At 27.1% G+C, this 25275-nt stretch overlaps 2 protein-coding genes across 4 annotated transcripts; one reads left to right on the plus strand and one right to left on the minus strand.

Moving 5' to 3' along the window:
- Positions 1 to 750: 750 nt before the first annotated feature.
- On the minus strand, positions 751 to 9212 carry TP53INP (Tumor protein p53 inducible nuclear protein). Of its 3 annotated transcripts, none has more exons than XM_043051070.3 (4): positions 8724 to 9212; positions 7531 to 7654; positions 4923 to 5378; positions 751 to 2354 (listed from the first exon to the last, which is right to left on the minus strand). In XM_043051070.3, exons 2-4 carry the CDS (start codon positions 7640 to 7642, stop codon positions 2161 to 2163), a joined length of 762 nt encoding a protein of 253 aa, XP_042907004.1. In that variant the 5' UTR covers positions 7643 to 7654; positions 8724 to 9212; the 3' UTR covers positions 751 to 2160. The 3 variants fall into 3 exon arrangements, with proteins under 3 accessions (XP_042907004.1, XP_042907005.1, XP_042907006.1); XM_043051071.3 differs by having other exon boundaries at positions 8367 to 8747; XM_043051072.3 differs by having other exon boundaries at positions 8648 to 8736.
- Positions 8890 to 18931, plus strand: LOC107455297 (protein C19orf12 homolog). Its single transcript, XM_016072808.5, has 3 exons — positions 8890 to 9508; positions 14765 to 14945; positions 16491 to 18931. Exons 2-3 carry the CDS (start codon positions 14786 to 14788, stop codon positions 16748 to 16750), a joined length of 420 nt encoding a protein of 139 aa, XP_015928294.1. The 5' UTR covers positions 8890 to 9508; positions 14765 to 14785; the 3' UTR covers positions 16751 to 18931.
- Positions 18932 to 25275: the final 6344 nt, after the last annotated feature.

The raw sequence follows: 25275 nt of genomic DNA on the forward strand, positions 1-25275 counted from the left end.
TATTTACAATCAAAGTAAGAACTGAATATGGCCAAAGTGAACTAAAATCTTAAATGGCACATTATTCATTAAATCAATACTTTTGTTCAAATCTTTGGCTCAAAAATAACTATTTTACAACATAAATCAAGCAAATTGTTACGCTTACTGTAGATTTTGCACAACAGATATTAAAACCTGAACTTAGATTGTACAATTTCATTCATCAGACCAATAACATCGGTAGAATCTGCATTAAAAAAAAAACATGTATCAGATTTTTTTATTATTAAAAATAGTGTCCAGGGTGCATAGTCAGATTTTTAAACAAAAAATAAGCACCTTTCAAGTACTTTTTAAGCACTCAAAAAATATTTTTAATTACTTTCCAAAAAAAATCATAATTAGGATCTGTACAGTAATGAAAATTATTTTTTCCTATCTTTTAAAGTTCTTAATTTATAAGCATAAAATCAATAAAATTTCGAAAAATTTTCAGAGACTTTACATAATCATGATAAAATAACTAGTTCCTGATAAATATTACAGAGAAAATTGTGACAATCATGCATTTTTTGTAATTAAGCACTTTTTACAAACCCCGAATTAAAAAAAGCACCTTTAAGAGCTTTTAAAAAATGCAAATCAAAAATAAGCACCTTTAAGCACTTTTTAAAAATGTGTTACATTTGATTTTGCAACGAAAAAAAAGGTTTTTCTTATTGAAATAAATATAAATTAAATTTTTAAAATGTCTTTAAATGAATTATATTTCTTCTTTTTTTTTAAACTCTTAAACTAAACAATATCTGGAAATTAAATCTGGTATTTAGAAATTTTTAAAATGCAGACTTAAATTCTTAAAATGCAAAATTACAATTTTGTAATAATAATTGATAAAAAAAAAACTCAAAATTTTGTAAATGAATATTGACAAACAGGTTTTAAAGTACAAGTGAAAAGGTTGTCATACCACAAACTAACACTAATTTATAGACAATATTTTACAACTTCCTTCACCTAAAATTGATAGGTTAAAAAACTACAAATTGTACATTTGTATTTTCCTTAAAAATGTGAAGTCATTAGTTATAAATGAAGAAAGAAAAACGAGTTAAGTGGAGACTATGTGCAGACTTGCTAAATATATAATACCTATGTTCATTTTAGAATAGATTACATATAATATATGTATAAATACCCTATCACAAATTTACATACCAATCATATTTATATTTATACCAGCTTAACAGTCTAATTTTGATAATATTTAAAACTCCATCTACTTTTTCTCTAAAATGGAATTTGAATTAAATTTTTACTGTTCAAAACATGTTAGAATGGTTTTTTGATAATAACAAGGAGCAAAATAAAGATTTCAATAAATTTACAGATTTAAAGATCCAAGTTTATGGTAGACTTTCACAAAAAAAAAAAGGGACGTACTATATCTACAAACGGTAAATAATTATTAGATAATGTTAATAAATTAAATTATATTTAAACTATCATTAGAATATAAACACACAGAGAAATACAATTTAAATAACACATTAAAATAAATGAGCAAAACAAGAAAAAAAAATCAGACATAGATCTTTAAAATAGCCACACACAGTCTTAAATGTTTAATTAAACTAGTTTAAAATGAAAGTTGATAACATATTTGTACAGGGTGTTCCGTACTGATTGCCATTAACATACAGTTTCACAATCAGTGTCAAAAATGTAGCAAAAAATAGTTAAGTAATGAAATACTATTAAAATCTAACGAATTGCTAATGTGGAAGGTGGAATGAACTATAAAGTTAGTTTGATGTTTTCCACCTGGCCTAGTCTCATTAATGATTTTCAGTAGCTCGTGATAGTTTGTCCACACATTTCTAACATGGATTATAAAAATATATATTAATGGCAGACTGCAGAGGACTATAGATAAAGGGTACAAGAACATAGCAATTAAAAGACACTAAACTTAAAAATCACAGCTATAAAGAAAAAAATGCACGCACAAGAAGTTTTAAAAATCTATATACACTACACATATACAATAAATTATAGGAGTTGAATCACTTATATATGATCGAAACTAAACTAAGCGAATTCAACTCAAAAGTAAAATAATTTTTACACTTACACACAGTAAAGCAAGAAATGGGTGTTAAGCTATTAATAAATACATCAAAAAGTATGCTTGCTGCCTTTTTCTGCAAAAGGCTTAGCCAAACTCTTCTTTTTTTGATTGTGGTGTTTCCTTGACTGGTAGCGGTGGACTCTATTTTGCCGATTGATATACGAAGGACAAAGTTTGTACTGCTCACCCTCCCACTTAGTATAATGAGTGGGCTTAGTGTTTTCTGTTTGAACAATTAAACCTAAAAATAACAAAAACATCATCAGATCAACTAAAAACAACGTAAGTGTTTAGTTAAAAATTATAGGCAAGGGAAATATTACAAGTGTTTACTTTTTAAATTAAAAAATTTGTGAACATAGCAAGATACAGGGTATCTGCTACATTTTAGATTTTCAAATTCATGACTTTTCATGACTAATTCCAAGAACTTTTCAGGACTTTACGAAGTTACTATTTTCTCCGACAGAAACACAATAGTAAATTTAAAAAAGCTTCATAATAACATTAATTGAAATTATAGGTGTAACCAAAACTGTTATACTCTGCATCTTCATATTTACAGATTTTTAATTTAAAAAACAGCGTAAATAAAGATTTGAAGCAATAAAATAACTGAAAAAATACAAAAAAAACTTTTTTTCTTTTATTCCGCAGAATTACATTCTAAAGATACTTTTCTTGTTCGAGGGAAAGAAAATAAATACTTCTGATTTTTCTGTTCTCATTTCGGAATAAAACAAATTCGCCAATCACTGGCTTGCTTCTGCTAGAATTTTAAATTGATAAAATAAAAAAATAAATAATAAAAATTCTGAAATCACAGAAGTTTAAAAGATAATTTGCTCTAGAAATGACGTTTTTTTCTCTCCATTTTTTGAAAGAACACAATTTTTAAAGAATATGATAAAAACATTTTATATTTGTTACAAATTCAGATATTCGGAACACCAAGAAATTGGGGGAGGGGTAAATTCCAGTTTAATAATTAGATTTTTCGGCGATCTAAATTCACCACTTTCCATAACTTTTCTTTAAAAAATAGTTAAAATCATGACATTTCATGACAAATTCTGTTCAATACCGAAATTCATGACTTTCCATGAGTTTTCATGACTTTTCAGGTGCGCGGATACCCTGAAGATAAAATCTAAATATTTTTGAATAAAGTTATAAAAAAATAAATAAAATAAATTTTTTTAGATTCTATGACCAAATCTTGAAAAAAAAATAGGGGGCTTTGCTAATAACCTGAACAAAAAAAAAAAGAAAAAAGGAATGGTTCTTTTTTTTTTATATATACAAAATTATGAGAGACAGTGATTTAGCCAGACTTAGGAAAGTACAGGTATCAGACACTGGTAAACTTCTGGGTCCATTTTTACATAAAGTGGGTCTCAATTTAAAATTATTAATTCCTTTTCTCAAAGATTTATATTTTCATATTATGGATAAGAAAAAGGCAAAACTAGCACATGTTAAGTTTGCTGTTGTAGGATAAATTAAACCAAGACTAGAAAAAAATAAAAAGGCAATTAGCGATTGATTTAGCAGTAATTTGAAGGAAAAATAATTAAAACCAAAATTTTTATATCAGTTGACACTTTCTGAAGCTAATATGAGATGCAACGAACTTTTTCAAATGCACGTATGTGCATTATATGTATATTTTCATATAAATATAATGCTGATTTGATCAGTTAAAATAATATTTCGGTAAGGAAGGATAAAAACCACTATCATTGAGAATAGAATATGATATATAGGAAAATATAAAAATGAGTAAATAACATTCTGTTGTTTTAAGATTATTTCAGATTAACAATCAATGCTATTTAGAAAAAAATTATATTTTCATAAACAATATAAAAGAACTATGAAAGCTTTTATTGCTAACAAGCACAAATCACTAAAATATATATTTAAAAAAAAACCTCTGTGACATTTTGCAGATAAAATTTTCCATGTCACTCATCTATTAAGATGCACATTTATAACTTTCTATTTATTAATCGACAAAAGAAACATATTTAAAGCACGAAAAAGAGTCTCAGTCTGCATTGGCACCAGATGCCTTTGACTGCATTGCTGAGTTTTAAACATTAGCATTTTAACCCCAAATTGGAGGAATTATTCATTGAAAGTGAATAATTCCTCCAATTTGAATAATTCCTCAAATTAAATTTTGATATAATTACCCTTATATAGATAGTTCAGGTAAAGAATGTTCTTATTACTTGCTTCTTCGATATACAATAAGATAGAATTGTATGAATACTTTTCACTCCAAAGGAATTTTTTTTCACTATTTCAACAAATTTAAAAACTTTTTTTTAATATTTAATTTACAAGATAACAAGTATGCCAAATTTATAACAAATGTTTTGACACTAATAATTAGTTTCTTTTAATATATATATTTTTATGCAATGTAAATGAATTATGACTAATGTTAATGAAAAATTGTTTTAAATGACCTAGAACTCCTATTAATATTGTCTCAATAACAGTTACTTGCAAAGAATTGTATATAATGCCTAAAACTTAAAATGAACTTATTATAACCTCACAATCCTAATTATTCTACATGAAATTTTAAAATATAAGAAAAAGATTGAAAAAAAAAGTAAACTCTTTTTTCTATCAACAGGGATAAAAAAAAAAATTTAAAAAAACAGAATTTCTAATACAAACTTCAACAACTACATAAACATATTAAAATAAGATAGTGAGAATGAAAAATTCATTCCTACAAAACTACAAAAAATTACTTGATAATAAATAAAGAAGAATATAAATATAAGTATACTTTTGAGATCAATCTTGCGAGGTTTTTGTACATCATTCGAAGTAGGAGAGTTAGCAGAAACTTTTTCAACCTCCCAACCAGGAAGTTCAGTTGTGCGTTCAAAAGGTTTGTTGCCAGGATTTGAGTTGCCGACACCACTTGCCTTTAAATTCTCTTGGGAGCTCTTTTCGGTCTTTTTGTCTTTCAGGTAACCAGGAAATCGACCGTAGACGCTCATGCTGGGGTGTTCGATCAACAAGTTCTCCAATGGTGAAACCTCCAGCTGGTTGGGACAATTCACCAAGAAACATGGTGGGGGAGCAACAAACCAACCTTCTTCGATTTTTGTTGGGCTAAGTTGAGGAGAGCTTTGGGGAGTGTTTGTGTTACTTATGTCCAAAAGAGGCAAAGGACTTAGGTGAGATTCAGGTTTCAAATTTTTTACAGGAACAGAGGCATCTTCTCGTATTTCATTTCCTTAAGAAAATGCAAAGAAATTTTTTTTTAAAAAATTGTTTCTTTAAAACATCATTTAGAAATGAGAAATAAAAATTTGTTTTCAGAAAACAGACAACTGGAGGTACTACATGATTTCCCCGGCAACCGCTGTTATAACAACGCCAAGCTAGAATTATTCGCACTTAAGTCGTGGGTTCCATATCTCTGAGATTGCTTTTAATATTAAATCAAAAGGCTTGTTCAAGGTGCGTAGCCAGATATTTAAAAAAAAAAAAAAAAAGCACCTTTTAAGCATTTAAAAAATATTTTTAATTACTTTCCAAAAAAAAATCATAATTAGGATCTGTACAGTAATAAAAATTATTTTTTCCTATCATTTAAAGTTCTTAATTTATAAACATAAAAATCAATAAAATTTAGAAATATTTTCAGAGACTTTACATAATCATGATAAAATAACTAGTTCCTGATAAATATTACAGAGAAAATTGTGACAATCACGCATTTTTTGTAATTTAGAACAACAATGATTGGACAAAGAAAAGCTCTCTTTTTAAAAGATAGAAAATTAAGCACTTTTTACAAACCTTGAATAAAAAAAAGCACCTTTAAGGGCATTTAAAAAACATAACTCAAAAATAAGCACTTTAAGTACTTTTTGAAAACACTACATCTATTGTCTTTCCAATAGGATTTTCGCTACATGAACTCTGCAAGATAATATTGTAGAAGATAATGAGCCGTTCCTCTTTGCCTTTAGTTCATAACATAAAAAGTGCTTTTTTTTTTCTTGACAACTTTTCACATTGAACCTCCACAAACCTACAATTATATAGAGTCTCGTTTCACATCCATTTAGGTGTACTTGATAGTATAGTTTTACCATGGAAAAACAAAACAGCATCTTTCTCACTCCTCGATAAATTAAAAATGGTCAAAAAAAAATTTTTCAATGTTATAATTGGAAAAAAAAAAAGTTACTTCATCACATGTTTTGAATGCAAAGCCTTAATGGAACTGAAAGTGAAAGTGTGTATGGCTACTCTTAGTTTAGCTACCTTTGGCTGTTTTTTCTTACATGATTTGGCAGGTTATCGCGATTACAATGGAAATTAATTAGTACCCAACTTCAACTATAAATAAAAATAAAGAAAGAATGAAATAATGATAATAAATAAATAGTCGAAGCTAAAAATCTATTTTGAAAAAACAACTTGATCTAATAATAATGGAAATAAATTGATAAGAATTAATTGATAATTGAATTAGAAATAAATTGATAATTGATAGATAACAAGCAATTAAGTGAACAGAAAAAGCATTTTTAAACATGACAGTGTAAAATTAAAGAAAAAAAAGGGAAAGATAGGCTTTGTAACTTTGGTAACAATTATTTTATTAATAAAAAGAACAAAAATCAATAATTTTTCAATAACTTAAAAACAATCAGTGAGTGGCAATATTTTCTAAGTGCCAAAATATCACTAATATAGCAAAAAATTAAAATGGTAATAAATTTTAAAAAAAAGAAATAATGGATAAAAAATCTTTTTGTAATCTACTTTGAAAATTAAAAACCATTAAAAAAACTTATTCAATAATTTTTAGCTAATTAAATTAAAGCTTTATACACCTAATACTTATAATTAAATTTGCAATAAATGAAAAAAAAAAAAATAAACAGCAGAAGCTACTACATAAAGACAATTTGTTATCTGTAATAACAGGTAATGCCATTTCATTTAAATAATTTGGTTATTTACTATTTATTATTAGTCATATACAAGCATTAGAAGAACATTAAAAGACTATAAAATATCAAATTTAAACCTTTTCCATATCATGATCAGTGGCAGAATAATAGCCATGTCTTAGCAACTTCCGAACAGCGGCCTGTGAGAAACTAAAAAAAAAGAAAATCACAGAAAGGGACAAATTTGAAAGGTCGTAGTTACCGATGGGCAAACATCTACAAGTTTTTTTGCTTCTTTTTTTAAAAAAAAAAATTGGCACCTTTGAGATTGTAGTTGGCGTGACAGATCATGATATGGAAATATACCCCTTAAAACCAAAGATAAAGTATTTTGTTTCTTCTTATTTGCTAAAAGAATAATAAAGGGATATCACTAACAAGTTTATGAAATTGAACTACCTATCATCTGATGCTTACCATCAATATCCACTAATACCCAGCCTTCTATGTCATCAGGTTCACTTATTTTTACAGCATCAGTTGCCTCAGCATTTTCTTGGACAAAAAATGATTTGAAACTGCCCCACATGTTTACGTAAATCTAAAATATATTTTATTACATATTTTATTATTATACATATTACTATATATAATTACATCTTATATACATTATTGAATACTATACCTTATAAAAATTATACATACATATAAAGTACACAAAATCAATCCTATACTAAATAATAACTGATCTGTAAAAATTAGCTAGGTACAGAAGACATAGAATACAAAGGCAACCTTATTAGCATCTTAATTTATTAGTGTCATTAATGTAGGTGTAAAATGTATCACAAAAAGTAATGTAACAATTAAAAAGGAAACATATTTAGGCATCTGACAAAATATTTAAGGAGTGAATGTTTCTAGCTCTAATTATAAAAAACTAATAAAATGCAAAACTAATGATGTCAACAAAATATGTGGAGCATCCTCAACATTTTTTTTAACTTTATTTCTAAAAACACATAAAAACTAAATAACATAAAAGTAATAAAATTAAATTTAAAAAAAAGTTGAATTTCCATGCGCTTGGGTAATCGAAAATAAACTATGAATGAAAAATAAATTTTTCCGATTGGTTTCAATGTTTGCGCAATAGGAAAACGAGATAGTTAATACTTCATCTCCTTATACAAAATACATACAAATAGAAAATTCAATTAAAAAATATAGTCTAGCATCAAACTATTTTCAACAATATCAATTATTAAAAATAAATAAATAAAAACATATATTGAAATGAAACTTTATCTTACTTGCAACAAAAATACCTTAGAACACTGAGTGTAAAATAATATTAATATTTCTTGAACTTAAGAGAGATTGCAGCAGAACAAATAGTAAATGATTACATAATCATAATATTAATGCTAAGCAAAAGAATTCAGGAACTAAATTAACTATAAATTCTTTAAAACGTCAAAATGTACAGCTGTTGACAAGTATTAACACGAACATAATGACAGGAGAATGAAGGAATACTTTCGAATTTTTAAATGAAATCAAAACAATTGCAAAAGAGGCTTGAATTACTAACCAAATCACAATAAAAATTAAAACGCAAATAACGTAATTGATTAACAACACTTGTTTACAATTTCATAGAAACTTACTTCTTTATAGAGCTCCTTTTGTGCGTCAGATTTTTTGACAAGTGACGTCAGGCTCAGGTATGTGTTTATTTGTTGATAATCGTTTTAAAAGATTATCGATTAAAGATAATCGATGATAAATGTTTGTGTACGGGGGCATTTCCATATTGCGGTGGAATGCTGATCCGGTTCGCGCATGCGTGTGTAATAGATGCAATGTGTATGTGCATCAAGGGAAAATTGCAGTATGCGTTTGTTTTACAAACAATAAATGACTTATAAAATAATTGGAAAAAAAAAGGAAATTGTGCTTTTGTTTTTATAATTGTTGATCATTTTATTATATTTGATCATTTTATTTTATTCTATTTTAAATTATTTGTGTGTCACCAGCAACAAGTGTTACTAGCGATTCTTTTCAAATCTGTTAACTGCGAATTCTGCTGGTCATCATGTATTTTACGTAAAATATCATTTCCTCTGAGTTCAAGCTACAAACCAGTTGAATGTGATGGTCACCTTTTTTCTAGAAAATTGAATACAAAAAATATTATCCAATGAAATCATCTTTTTGCATGGGGTGAGCATGATCACGTGTTGCAACACATGTTCAGTTTTGCGTTTCCCCGCCTCCTCACGCCGATGGCATGACATGGTGGAGTGTCATTTTTTGAACAGAAATGAAATTTACAGATTTACATAATATTGTTTGAAATTAGTTATGCACAACGTATGGGGCTTTAATTATTTGGATCTAGCACAAAGAAACATTTATGAAGTGTAAAACTTATTGTACATTTAATTGAGTAAGTAAATTATGCGATTTCATATCTCTCGTTTTAAAGATTGATTGCTATTATTAAATATTATTTTCTCTCTCGGATCCTAAGAGTTTATATAAATTAATTTTCTCCTGGTTTTTGTTCTTTTTTTTTTAATTTTTTTATTTTATTGATGCTGCATAAATATTTAATTAATGCGGTATCATTTTTTACAATAGTTAAATACAAAACCGACGCGAATTTATCTGTTAAAATGTAACTTGTTGTGTGTATCCTAAATAGTTTTTCTTAAAATTAAATCTGATGTTTTATTTCAATAATTGTGATGCCCGCCGGGACACAATTTTTAGGTTACTATAAATAACGTTTGATACGACACATTAAGGAATATATAACTTTACCACATTTTCCTCCTTTATTTATAGCATAGAAACAGTTCTATGTCTCTTGATTATAAACATTTGTGGTTTTTTTTTTACGATTATAATAAAGTAATATGGTTTAGTTCTTCAGAAGTCGCAAAATCTGGCTTCGTCTGTGTCAGGGTTGGGTTTTTGACGTCAAAAAGTGGTTTTTGACATGACAAGGGTATAATACTGGTTTAAACCGTCAAAAATGTCAAAAACTAAAGTGTGCCAAAAAAATATATAAACTTCAAAACTACCAACAGTTGCCATGCATTATATTGAAATTTAATTATACTATAGGTAATCAGCAGGTTTTAAAATATTTTTTAATTAAAATTAAGGTAAAATAACAGATTTAAAATCTCAGAAATTTATATTCAAATGCATGAGCAGAAAAATTTTGCACAAAATTTTTTTAAATATTTATATTTTGAAAAAAAAATATTTTTTTTTGATACTTAAGAAAATTAAAAGTTTATTACTATGCATTTTTGACATATAAGGAACATATAACTAATATTTATAAGGAACTTACAAGTTATGTTGTATAAATACAAACTTGATACAAGTGTATGAAAAAAAAATTAATGTTATACCGAATATCTTTATTATCCAGATTGTTAATTTGAACTTAAAAGTAGTTATATTTGTGAATAATGATTAATATAATTCATATTGTTTATTATATTTATTTATAATTATTACACTTATCATTTTAAAACAATTTTTACCTCTTAATTTTTTTTCCCCCACTTGTATTAAGAATACAAATAATGCATATCTTGAAAGCAAGAAGTAATTATTCAACAGCTGAATATTTAGATATTCAACAAAACTATGTATATAGTATTCAGCAAAATGAAATTCACAAGTATTTGGATAAACTAAATTTTCAGCATAGTAAATGAATAGGCTGAATATACGGTAAATCGACACTAACTACTCTGTGTATTTAACAGAAAGCACTTAAATTTGTATTGTCTTATGTTAAAAAGATTATTAAGAAGATTTAAAAGAATATTAAAAAGATTTTTCTTTAAAAGATGTCTAATGTGCAAAACTGCTAATGTTTATCTTTAAAAATGTCTAATTTTTAGTATAATCTATACTATACACTAAATTTGGTTATAAATAAATTTCGTAATAATATCACTGCAGGTTTTCAATAACACATGAAAATGAATACATAATATTACAAAAGATGTGAGCTTTCAAAAGTACAAGATTTTGGTTACTATTCAAAATATAAGTGTTTCTTCAAAATTTTAAATTTATTTTTTCTAGAACATATTTAGAAACACTATCCTTTATAAAAAATATATAAATTTTATGTATTAATTAAATTTCACATATGAATATAGGTTTTTGACATTTTTGACAGTGAGGTTTTTGACGTGACGGTTTAAACCATGGTTTAAACTGTCAAAAACTGTCACATGTCAAAAACCTGCCAACCCTGGTCTGTGTGTGATTAGGTTACATACTTAAAATGATACATGTTATAGATTTTCGAAGTGATCCAGCAACAATTAATTTTAATCATTTATAAAATTTATTTCACTTCAATATATCAATGATACCTTAAATTTATTACAACTGTGTTGGTATATGCAGCAACTATGCATTCACAAAAATAATTTTTAGATTTATCTCAACAAAGCTACTTAATGTTTTGAATATTTATAAACGATTAGGTCCTTTAGAAAATTAATTTACACACATCTGTTCATGAGAGATTTTCTATGACATTTTAAACCTGACTTAAAACACTTTATTTTTCAGAAAATTATTTATTTTTATCAAAGATATTTTTATATAGTATGAACTTATAATGCTATAGTATTACGATGTCTAAAATGTGTAAAAACAGTCAACTATCTCAAGAAATACCCAATAGATCAAAATACATCATTGGAATATTGGGATGATTATCGTTATCTTCCTTCCTCGGCGACTCTTCGCCAACTTGCCGTAGTTATGATAATATCCCCGGAATATTTTCAAAATATGCTCACTATTACCTTTAATATGCAAACTTTATCTTCAACCTCATCCTATGGGTGTGTTGTAACTTAAAAGGATCGCGGGGATATTTCCGTATCATGATCTGTTGCGCCGACTACAATCGCCAAGATGCCAAATAGATTTTAAAACTTGCAAATGTTTTTAAAAACAAGTAGATGTTTGCCCGGGGGTGACTATGAGTTATACCTTTCGAATTGGTCCATTTCTGTGATGTTTTTATTACTTTCTCGCCGGCCACTGCCTGGAAGTTTCCAAGACTTGGTGGTTATTCTGCCACAGATCACGATACGGAAAACCGAGTAGATTTTTTCAGAATGGGCCTAAAAAACCCATCTTTCTATCCAGTAAGTGGGCTTTTTTTTTACAATTTCTTATTTCCAATACATCAATTCAATTATCAAATCAAATTGTTATTGAAAATTATCAACTTATTGTTTTATAAATTAAACTTTGTAACTTTTTATATAAAACTACATGGATCAAATCATATTTCCGTAAACTGAATTCTTTAAACAAAATTGTCGAGAACAAATGAGCTAAACACATGAAAAAATAAAGTACATGATTAATAAAACATATTGTTAAATTATAACATATTACTTATCTGTAAAACAAAGTATGTGTAATATGCATAGACATACTACTTATGGCATAATTTATTTGAATTGTGAACCTTTCGTGTTTGGTAAAAACGCATACTACAAGGGTTGGACAAAATGATGGACACTTCTAAAAAAATTTTTGGATTCTCTGAAAAAAATGCTTCCAGACTCATTTTATAAATTAAAAATAGTTTAGTATATGTGATTTCTTATATTTATTGATGAAGTTAAAAGCTTTTTAGAGATTTGAGGTTTTTATGTTCTTTTTTTTTTAAATGGGTTTTTTTCTTCTGATTATTGGGTATTATTCCTTCTTTTTTTTAATTATTTTGTTTTGAAAATTGTTTCCTTATATGAGAATTGAAAATTATTTTATTGAGTTTAAAAATGTGTTATTTTATTTGCATTAAGTTTTTAGGATTATCAAAATGTGTTTCAATTTGTTAAAATTATTGCATATCTTAAAAAGGCTTTATTTTATGTATGTGAAGTTTTTTAGTTCGATTTTAAACAGTATGATGTGATATTAGATTACAAAACATTTTTGTGACTTCGGGCCTTGTATGCTATTAATGCAAAGACCTTGTTCATACATAATTATTATCTTAATTAAATGAACATTTCTGCATTTTTATTAAAATCTTAAATTATTACTGCTTGGAATGTTTAGAAGACAAATATGTAATTTTTTTTCCCCTTTCATTTCAAAAGCAAAATGTATATTAAAGATTAAAGTTGATAATTATTTGTACATTGTAAAGCATCAAATATTCATACATTGAAAATACAAATGAACATATCATGTTCTCTAAAATGACAAGTGCATTATTTTTACAAATGTTTACAATGTTTCTAGAAATTCCATTCATTAACTTTATTGTAAATTTTGTGTTTATTTATAATTTTAAACTAATCTCATAACTGCTTATGCTTTATATTTTTTAATGAATCATTTCAATAGCTTCATTATGTAATTTATTATATACTATTTAGAAGAGCAAAAAAAAAAATGACTGGAATAGTTATTCTTATGACAATTTCTCTATTATTCGTTTGTTAATCCCTTTGGTTATAATCAAACAATATTTTTTCTTTGTGTAATATTTCTAATGGTTATATTTAGTGTATAATGTTTTAATGGACTTGAAAAAATCATTTTAATTATGTTTTTACTTTTCATGAAAAAACCTAATTAAACTTATTTATCCCCAGGCAATATTCAGGTTTTTTTTATTAAAAAAAAAAAAAAAACATGGGCTGTGGTTTTTCTTAAAATACTGTTTTTTCGAGAACCCTGCCTTGAACATATACTTCAGGGTCAAATTATTTCAGAATTAATTATTTCCTCAAGTAAAATAAATTCATTATAGAATAATTTCTTCAGTTTAATTTTCTAAATATAAATGTTTCTGCAGTAAGTATTTCTATTTATTTCTGAAAAGGGAAGATTTCTGTAGCTTGATATGTGGCAAAATAATAAAGTCTTGGCAACTTCAAGGCAGGAACCCTCCAGAAACTTAGAACATCCCATCAAGGAACAGACTCGAAGAAAACTCTCAAACTCTCGTAACCGCCTCCAGGAAAACTCCTACATGTTTTTTTTTAATTATAGTTTTAAACCTATTTGGTGTCTTGTTGATAGTAGTTTTCAAAACAGATCACAATATGGAAATATCCCCCACTAGAGGAAATTTAAAATCAGTTTTTCTTTTCTTTTTTCAAGGGAAGTGCTTTAACTCTTCAATTTATAATGTGTTATATTCTGAAACTGTGATGTATTCATAAAGGATAGGGTTTTTTTTTAATAATGTTTTTTCACATTTTGTTTCCTTTAGCAGTAAAGAAACATTCTTTTAACGCTTTTTGAAAGTATAATAAAAAAGATCAATTATCATGCCAAAATATTATTAAAAAAAACTGTTAAAATGATCAGAGGTACTTCAATCTTTAAAGCAATATTATCACAATGTTATTTATACTTTTAAGGCATCTCTAATAGGAGAGAATACGTTTTTTGCCAAGGTAGTAAAAACCTCATATGGTAAATACCATACCTGCCCTATGTAGAATGTATATGGAAAAAGAAAACTGAATTTTTCAGTCCTATAAGCAATTTATTTTTTAAAAAAATATTTTCTTATCTTTGAAAATTTTCTTATTTTTTTAATATTTTTTTTAATTAATTGTTCAGCAGTGTGATGGTTTGTTTAAGAACTAATTATGGCATTTTTTCACTTTCTGCTAAGGTATCTGAACTAACAGGAAGTATGCCATTAGATACATCCGATGTTGTAGATTTTTTGTGTACGCTTTCTGAAGAAGAACGGATGAAATGCACGGTTCGACAGTCTCTGAAAGGTGGCCTTGTTGTTGGTTGCGCTGCAGCCATTGGTAGTTATATTTTAGGTCCTATTGGACTTGCTATAGGTATGTATAATGATTAAGGATTTTAATACCTTATGCTTTTTATTTGAGAAAATAAACGAGAGAATTAAAAAATTTTCGTGGCTGCCTACGTTTGAGTGAAAAGATATGTTAAATGTCTAGAAAAAAATATCTCAGCTTTGAATGAGAGCATACTTTTGTTGAGTTGTTCTTTGGCTTAATATTTTGATTTTTTATTAGAAATAATTTCTAGTTAGCATGCTTTGTAATATTAAATTTTCTCTATTTGCCATTTTTCTAACCGAAATTATATCGGAAACAATTTCCTCCTTGAGCTATATATTGTTAATATCAGAAAATAATATTAATTTAAAAGTAAATAACTAAGTTATGAGCATGTAGTGTGCATATTGTTTCTACATTGTATATTTAGAATTCTGGTAAAAAGTTAATAATTGTTATTTTCATTATAGTTGGTGTTATGAATAAATATTTTATAATGAAATCCAGAATTAATAGTATATGATAATAATAGTGATGATGATTAATCTCAGTGCCGAAGGCAGATTTGATCTGAATAAATCTGATCTTGAAGTTTTAAATATATTAGCTAAAATCATCCCACAATTATTGATTATATTATACATAGGGCTTCATTCAACACACAAATGAAAAGGTTAATTTTATTATTATTATCTTATGTTACATCTGATGTGTCCATTTTAATAACTTCCCTATTTACAGGATTTCTGAATATGTATTTGTATTAAGTGTTACATGTGATAAAAATCCATTTAATATATTTTAACGTTTAAATAACTTATATATTTGCCTGAGTTTTATCCCCTATTTTCACAATATTAACCTAACAGTTTTTAGAAAAATTTTTGTTCAGAAGTTTTCTCAAATTGCCGATTTTCTTTTCAAAACATGTAAAATCATTAGAGAGAAAAAAGTATACGCAAGTCTTAAGGAAAAAAATAGATCGTGGCTAAAAATCTGAATTCTAGGAAATTTTTGAAGTAGTATACTTCACTGTTATAAAACAGATTCCTTCAATAATAATAATAAAAAAAGGAAAGATAAATTAGTTATAGTATATATTTGTTGTTGTTGTTTTCTTTTTTTTAATCTTTTCTGAGTCTATTAATATCTTAGTAAGGCTGCCAACTACTACCTTTCATGCAAAATATTTAATATAGTAGTAAACAGTTCATATAATATAATATTTCACATAAAATGAGTTCATATAATATAATTCCATATAATGACTTTCAGATTTTTAGGTAGTTTTTGTGAACATTTAAAGTTTTACCATGAGAGAGCTTGAACAATGTGTTGTTTCCTATGAATTTTTGAATCATTAAACTGTACAATTTATGAATATTATAAATTAAACAAGATTTTCTGCATATGAATCTTATAAAGATACATTCATGGTTTGATAAAAGAAAATTACTTGAGCTTGTCTATTTAAAAAATGTTTACTGATGCAGAAGTTTCTCTTTAAATTTTACATCAAAAGAATCTTGTACTGGTTTTAGTGTTTTTTTTTTTTTTTTTTAAATGTTTCAAATATTATTTCAGGAGGAGCCGTGGGAGGAGTGTTTGCAGCAGCGACCATGCGCTACTCGTTTTTTCCAGCTTCACAAGTTATTGCCACAATGTCACAAGTCCATAGAGATCGCTTGGCTTCTAAGATTGAACGCATAATGCAAAACTTTAATGTCTCTGATATTGCTCTTTTAGCCACTATGATTAGTGGTGACTGTCTGTTGAGAAATCGAGTTGTTACTGAACTGGTTGATTACCTGAGACAGGAAATGTCTTTAGCATTAGTTGAATAAGAGCTTTGACTGAATCACTATATTTCTCATGCTCACGTGGAAAAATGATTGTGTACATAAACTCTATTGTAAAATTTACTTCCAAAGTTTTGTTATTAATGTCATTAAATTTTATCAAATATGACGTTATACTTTCAAGGAAATATGTTTTTTTAGGACGATTTAAATTACTAAGTTCTGGCTAATTTATTAAGCCAGTATATTTAGGGTTCTTTTCCTTCGTTTGTTCAAGACAATGAGCTTTTATATTAAGTTAATATAGTGATAGAATAGGTTATGTATTTATAAATAAACTGTTCTGCTGTTCTTGTTCTTATATTTGATTTAAGTAAAATGATCAGGGGTTACTCCAGATTTCTTCTGAAATTGAGAAAAATCTCATGTTTTTATGAAAATAAAGAACTGTTTTTGAGTTTCATAAATAATCATAAAAACCAACAGTCTCTTCTGACTTTGTAAATTTGTGAAATATCTACTGATAGATTCTTCTAAATCTAAAATTGCTGTCGAATAGGTTTCTTTCTGCCTGCCTGGGTCCTTTTTTGTAAATGTCTAAAAATAAGGTACTTTTTGTGGGGAGGTACGTTTTTCAAGAAAATATAATTTTGAAATTATATAAGCATTTATTAAATTTTTCAAAGCAAATTTTGAATGGTTTGTTTTTAAAATAAAATCAATAGTTAAGGACCTATTTTTATGATGTAATTTGTGAAGGATCTGTTTTTGCAGTAGAATATTATGTGAAGGGTTAGTTTATGGACCCAAATTTCTTCTAAAATAATAGCATTTCTTTATGATCTTATTTCGCTTTGTCGAAGTGCATTTCGTACAGGGATAATGCATTATGTGAAATTGTTTTTTTTTTTTATTACTATTAAAATGCTTATGCAAAAATTTTTTTTACACTCTACTTTCCTCTCAGTGGACTCCTTAGCATTTAAAAAAAGGCAAGCATTAAAACAATAAATGTCTGGTTATCATTACTCTTTATTCTCTTATTTTTATATCTAAGTTTCAGTAAATGATTATATTTGCATTTGATAATGTGAAAATAAGTCCAAATGTTTAAAATATTGAATATTGATGTAAAAAATTAGCTGCTCTGTACACTTCAAAACCAATTCTATAAAAAAATTTCTAAATTTTGCCCTGATTTTTTAGTTTGTTTCAAAATTACAATGAAAACTTTTTTTTTCTATGTTAAGTTTTTAATGTTTGCTACTTTTTCTGTAACCTCTTGATTGTTATTGGCAGTGTTTGCTTAAAAATTCTTGTTAAAATGTATTTTATGCTATAATTTTCAAATTGTTTATTGTTGGTGAAATTTTTACATTTTTTGGGCTTTAAAAAATGTGATAGATATATAATTCTACATATGTTAGTATATATTTTTTAATTTAGGAATTTTGCATAAAATTATAAAGCTTAGCTGCAAAAAAAAAATTTGCTTTGTTTTGACATTGTTACTTTTTTTTTAAATGCCAAAAATGTACAGGCTTTATTATATTTCACTGTTTGCTGATTAAAATAAGCAGCTGAAATTATTTTTTGCAATTAGATCTTAGATGGCTGTGCTATATGAGGAGTTCGAGTTGTTTTCAGACTTTTGAAAAATAATTTTATTAATAGTAATAATTTTGCTTGTTTCTAATGGGAAACATTTTAAACATTGACTTTTTCAAAAAAATATTTTAGTTGACAAATTTTCAATGTTATACAAAAAATTATCCATAAAAGTTAAATATCTGCATCATTACACATTTTTTTTTGCTTAGTTTTAAATTTGAATGATGCCTTCTGATTTATGCATGAATTTAAAAAGAAAAAATTTAAAATCAGTTTTGGTTTTTTTTCAAAGGAAGAACTTAACTCTTCAATTTATTATCTGTTATATTCTTTAATTTATACTGAAACTGAGATGTTTTCAAAAGAGGGAGGTGTTTTTTTTTTTATTAATAATGTTTATTCACATTTTGTTTCTTATAACAGTAAAGAAACATTCTTTTAACACTTTTTGAAAGTACAAGCCCTTTAAACATACTGACATTTGACATATAAATATTTTTTTCTAATAAAAATGACTTTTATACTTAATAAGTTTGTTTTTTTAATTGAATAAAAGTAAATAATGATGAGCATTAAATTCCAGGTTATGGAAATCTCTAAGTAAGAAAAAATAAATTTCATGTTTAAAGATGAAAATGTTTTAAATGCACTTATAACCCTATAAAAAGAAAATTATGATTATGTAATCTGTATTTCAGTGCTGATGATAAAATTTGGTTACTGTTTCAAAATAGCAGTTTGTATCTTTACTCTTTGTATTGTATTCCACATTATTTTATTACGAAGACAACCTTCCTCTTTTTATACTCTTATTGTAGTATATTGTCTGAATATCATAAAAATTTCTTTCACTTTTATTTGTATGTTTAATGTTCTACTATTATCAGTATTTTTATATGTATATATTTGTCTTAAATCATGCAAGAAATGTGATTAGAACTGTATTGAAATTTGCTTTAAAAGTGAAGAATGTTTCTTATTAAAATTGTTGAGTGAAAAGATTGAGCGAAAGTATTAGAGAATTGTTACGTGAAGGAGAAATTGTAAAATTGAAAGAGAATTTAAAGAACATTAGTTTGATATTTTATGTGTATTTATATATTTCATTTTTTTTTCCAAAAATATTTCATTTTTGTAGGTTTTATAATTTTGTTTTATATAGGTTCTTAAACTGTAAATTTTTTACTTATTATTATTTGTTTTAATTTTATTTTGGCCTTTAAATTTTTTAAATAAATAATGCAAAAAGTCTTCAAAATTAAATTACTATATTTTTATTTATATAATATATATATATATACATACAGTAGAGAACCGATTATCCGGAACGGTCGGGACGATCGCTATTCCGGATAACTGATTTTTCCGGTTTTCTGAATCGCTACAAAAAGCCGTTTTTTTTATTGTTAAACCCAACTAAAAAAAAAAAATTGGAAATAATCTTAAAAATAAGAAAAAAACGATGAAGTAATACACTAATGATTATTTCCAAAATGATGGTAAGGTAAACATCTTTAAAAAAAGAAAGAAAAATCGTAAAATCTTATGAGGAGAAAAAAAAATTTTTTAAAAAATGAGAAAATTTATCGAATTTCGTTCCGGTTTTTGGGTTTTCAGGTTTTCTGATTTCCGGATAACGGGTTCTGTACTGTATATGTATATGTATATATATATATATATATAATTCATTTATTTTTGTCATCTCAGTTTTTTCTTAGTTTTATGTGAGATGGAAAGAGATTACGGATTGTTAGATGTTGCTCAAAAGCACAGTATTTGTATTTATTTTTATTCAGGATTGTTCTAGTTTGATACTGGTCATATTTGCATAAGCTATTTTATTTAGGTGATATAAATAGTAACATTTTTATCTCTCTTTTTTTTTCTCGGTATAAATTCTTAATTTTTATATTATATTCTCATTAGTTGTATGAAAATTAGACAGAGATTGTTATAGAATTGATTAATGTTGACCCTTTCAGATCTAATTTTGATGTTTTTGGTAACAATAATTACCTTATCCGGAAGGTTTTAAGGAATGTACTGAGAACTTAAAGTGGAAATTTAAAAGAAAGAAATTGAATAAATGGTGCCAAAAATACTTTAAAAAGAGGTGTCAATAACCAATTACTTTGAATCAAACTCTACCTTTCCGCGGTCTTCCTTTTACCTTATGTAACTAATATGACATTAATCAACTTTACCTTAACAGTGAATTAAGAAGTTGTTTTATGTAAAACTGGTATTTAATTAATGAATTGAATCAAGTGTTTAATTGTAAGGGTTGATCTTGATTGATAATGATTCAGATTCAGTTGACTAGTAAAATATTTAGACAATGATTTTGAGTGTTTAGTTTTTTATTTTGGTTATTATATAATTTTAGTCAAATGAGGAAATAATTAATATTTCCTTATAATAAGATCATGAAAGTCACACCTGATAAGGATTCATTACAAAAACATTTTTTAGTTGATTGAAAAATTTGTAAACTTAGTCTTTTATTTTTAACAGTTCGATTATATAAATGTTCACAATATATACTATTACAGCAGGAATATTATATTAATTTTACATAACACTATCTGAAACTACATGCAAATAATAATTTATTTCTTCCTGTATCAAAGTCTTCTTTTGATCTGAAGCTCATTGCTATTGCTTTGAAATTGTTAAACTCTACTACTATTTACATTAGATCACAACCTCCGTTTGACTAGCAGTGGTCATGGTTATAAAAAAAGTATGTTGTCTTCCCTTCATAAAACTCTCTTTTTTCAATTGACATTGATGGTATTAAAGTATAAAAGGACTTTAACATTTGCTCATTTGGTAACAGCCAGGAATAAGCAAAAGTTACTTTGTCTTTTTTTTTCTTCTTTGATTCTTGTTTCAATTGACAATCTCCTATGCTTTAAAAAATTATCACTGATATGTTGACAACTTTGATATGAAAAGAAATTCCCGTAAAAAAGGGTAAATTATTTTTGTCTTTTTTTCTTTTTTTTTTCAGTTTGAAAAATTTATTAATTAACTGTTTTTTTTTTTTTTTTTTTTTTTTTTTTTTTTGTAGCTAAGCATTTTTCCTTTGATTGGCGATGCCAATAGAATAATTCCTATCTTAACAAAACAGAGCACATCCTTGGTTCAACTAGTTGTGACCATACAGTTTGTGTCTTTTTATTTTGTTCATCCATAGTTTAGCATTCTTGTTTAAATTAGTGTTCACCACAGTACTTAAAAAGTACTAGTGACTTATCATCAATTAAATTATTTTATTACTATCTATAAAAAAAAAAATTTAACCACCTCGCCAATAATCACCTTCTACAAGACTTCATACTTTTCCAAAAACTTTGATCTACTGATCTTTCATTCTAATTCGCACCTGGTTCTTTTTTGTAATTTGCTATTTATTATAATGGATATCAGATTTAAAGGGGATAGAGTGGATTTACCAATCCATTGTTGGGTTGAGGTATTCTTTCATTTTTTTCTAAAAATTTTGATCTGCTGCTTTGTTTGCTTTGCTTATATGTTACTAAAAACATCAAATCTGAAGGGGATAAAGCACATTTTTAAATTTTCTATAAAGCTGAGAGTTTAAATGTGAAGAGAAAAAACTTCTCTCTATTGCATCTTCCTTATAGGTAAGAATTTTGCTATTGCAAGGTATTTCACTAATGTGAGGTATGTGAAATGTTTGTTTTAAAACATGAATCATACATTTTTTTTTCTTATGTTCTGTGCATAAGTATATAGTACCTTATGTTACTAGTCATGTCTAATTAAATTATGTATATGCAAAATATGAAATTTTATGCTTTATTTTTCATGTATTTTATTTTTGTAATAGAACATATTGAGTTTAAATTCGGTAAAATATTATGCAGTTTTAGATGTTATATTGTTGGCTGTATTTTTTTTTTTAATAAAAGAGGTACACTTATTGTATTTCTAGTATTTTATTTTATTTCAATTTTTCTGTAAGTTATATGTAGTTTCTTTTCCCCTGATAATTTCCTAAGAAGACTACATATATTGTTAATTTTGTTTTTTGCCACTCTTGTCAAGCCTAAATAAATTTTAACGCAAATATCTCAGGTTGTTATAGACAGATTCTGTTTCAAATTTTTGTGTTTGGTATAATTGAATGAAGCGTAATGTGTGTTAGAATTTTATTAAATGAACATAACTAGAAATGCTCTGATAATGTTTTATTGAGACTTAATACATTTTGCTTTATTCTTAGGTACCCTTAAAGGAGTAGTTAATAGCCTTCTTTTAATAAAAGCATCTATTACAACTTTTCTATTAGCTGTATTATATATATAATCCTTAATTTGCTGGTAGCTGATTAATTTATACGTAAATTGGTAATTTCTCTATGAGCTTGAACAAAAGATGTGTCCTGGAGTTAAATAGTCTAGAATGCTAAAAATGAAGCACTATTCTTGATTACGTGCTCTTAAATTGTATATACCTTTCTTTCTTTTTTTCAAAAAATAATAATTTTTTTTAAAAAAAAAGAGTAAAAACTTTTAATTAGAAATGGTTGTTTTAGGTTTAAAGCTTCCGTGTTAGATCAATTTTCAATTACTAATTGTTAAGAGGTTTTACTTTTCCAATAAAAAATAACTATGTTTCTAAATCTTAGGAATTCCAGTATCAAACCGGATTTGACTTTGAATTCAATCATTCTAGAGTGAGTATAAAAACTGAAAATATATTTAATTAAAATTTATAGTCAATGAATTCAAATTTTTATTTTCGGGGAATGAACTTCTTAACTCGAACAATAAATTCCTTAGATTATTATAAAGGAAATGAAAAAAAAAATCAGCTCCTTTTAAATGAATGCCAATAATTTCATAAAATATTCATTTAGAAGAGAGATATAATAGTTTAGCATAAATAAAAATAAAAAAAATTCTTCTTTTTCAGAAAGTTGAACCTACATTGCTGGGCAAAAGGGAGAGCAGCTAATCGATTCATAAAATAAATTTTCCTTTCGAAAAATATTAAATTTTTTCCAAAGATGTAAACAAAAAATAATTTCAAATGCAAGTTACCCGAATTAGAAATTAAAATAGATAATTTTGGTATTCATTGTAAATTATAACCATACGCATACACACTATCTAGCTAAAGTATCAGGATAGTCAGTTATATGAACTAAAAAAGTCCTAAGGCATATATTAATATGTTTGTTCTTTTTAACGTATACACGTCTCCGAAAATTTTCTATCGGTTTTTTAAGAAATGGGCCGTAGGAAATGACTTCCGTAACAACTGAAAATGACTGGTCATGTAATTTGTTTTTTAATTGGATCAAAGGGGTTTTATGCTACTTAGATTGGGTGTTTGAGAAGGCCACACCAGTTTTTTTAATATCCATTTCGTCAAACTATGGTTGCGCCAGTCTCGTTGTTGGAGTTTCAGTGAGTTGCTTGCACTGTCGAGGCAAGACGCGGGATAAAGTAGTGTTGTCGGATGCACTGATCACTATAGAAGAAACACAGTGGACAACCTTTTCTAAAGTGTGGTTTAAGCATTCATTGTACACCCTTTTAAAAAGAAGGTTAGAGCAACTGGCACTTTCTCAAAAATTTCTCAATGAATATAAAAATATGCTAGTATAAAATCACATTTGAGTAATTTGTATGCGTAAGGGCATTTTCTTTCCGAATGATTATAAAGAAACAAACCTGGACTTATAGCAAAATTAAATTAGAGTGAGAATATTTTTCAAATTGTGTCATACGTAATATTTTGAAGGTTAAAAAACTCAGTCAACAAGGGATATGTTTAATCATAGAGAGATATCTGTATTAATTAATTGATTGTTGGGGTAGCTGATATATATCTCGAAATATATAAAAATGATATTGAAGGATAAGGTAATTTTGTTTCGTTTCTAACAGTGCTACGTCCTGCAGTGGACTGATCGTTAAGACACGGTTCCCAGCAGATCACCGAAGTCAAGCATCACTGGCTACGGTCAGTGTGCGGGTGGATGACCACTTGGATCAGTTTGCGTAGGGACCGAGGATGTGCGGTATTGGTCCTCGTTAAACTGTGCTACCGTAATGTGGTCGAATTCGCGCGCAGGTCGTCGGGCTACCGAAGCGGGGGTGCTATCCCCTCCGCAGAGGATCAAAATTGTGATGGCATGTCTTCGGATCATCCTCCGGGATGTTTCCCAGACCGTCGCCATTAGCTCTAGTGCGACGTAAATTAACAACAACAACAATAACAGTGCTACCACAACGTAAGGTTACCAAATTTCAGTGAAGAGAATCCTGGACACGCAAGTGAATTCAGCATATTTATTTGTATGATTTAATAACGTTAAGACGATAATGGCACACTTAACCATACCATGCTCCCCCATCTAGCAGCTAGCCACCGATGAGTGCTAATTGCTTCTAGGTCAGGTTTTTCTTGTGGTTGCCTTTCTTTCACCACAACAAAAACCACGCTTCGCAGATATAGAAAGCAAGATTTATACGGGAGGGGTATTATTATGCGTTTGCATTAGGATGCGCAGCAGTTAGTAGCGTATTGTACTGTTAACGTAAGAAAATTCATCTTTGTACTCCTCTTGCAATTAAACAATCACCAGGGCCCGACTTTGCATAATTGGGGCCCCCTCAGCGTCACTATTTCAGTAATGAAGAATAGACGACGAAATAGCGTTCTGTCCATTTTATTGATTTTCTGCTGACAGTAGGGTGGAATTCAGATAAATTTCGCAAATACGATGGCTCAATTAAGCCAATCTGAAGCTAACATTTCTGCAAACATATCAAATTTTGCGATACGTAAAAAAAATAAGGCTTTTGATTGGCGAAATTTGTCCGTTGTAATTGCAAAAATTTGAATGAATTCCGCTCTAGAAAGCTATGGATTTACGAAACATAGATTTTTTTATGTTTATGAAATAGATTAATGAATAT

Source organism: Parasteatoda tepidariorum, chromosome 4, assembly GCF_982258835.1.
Source record: "Parasteatoda tepidariorum strain Cologne lab strain chromosome 4, Ptep-v5.0, whole genome shotgun sequence".
Lineage (NCBI taxonomy): Eukaryota > Metazoa > Arthropoda > Arachnida > Araneae > Theridiidae > Parasteatoda > Parasteatoda tepidariorum.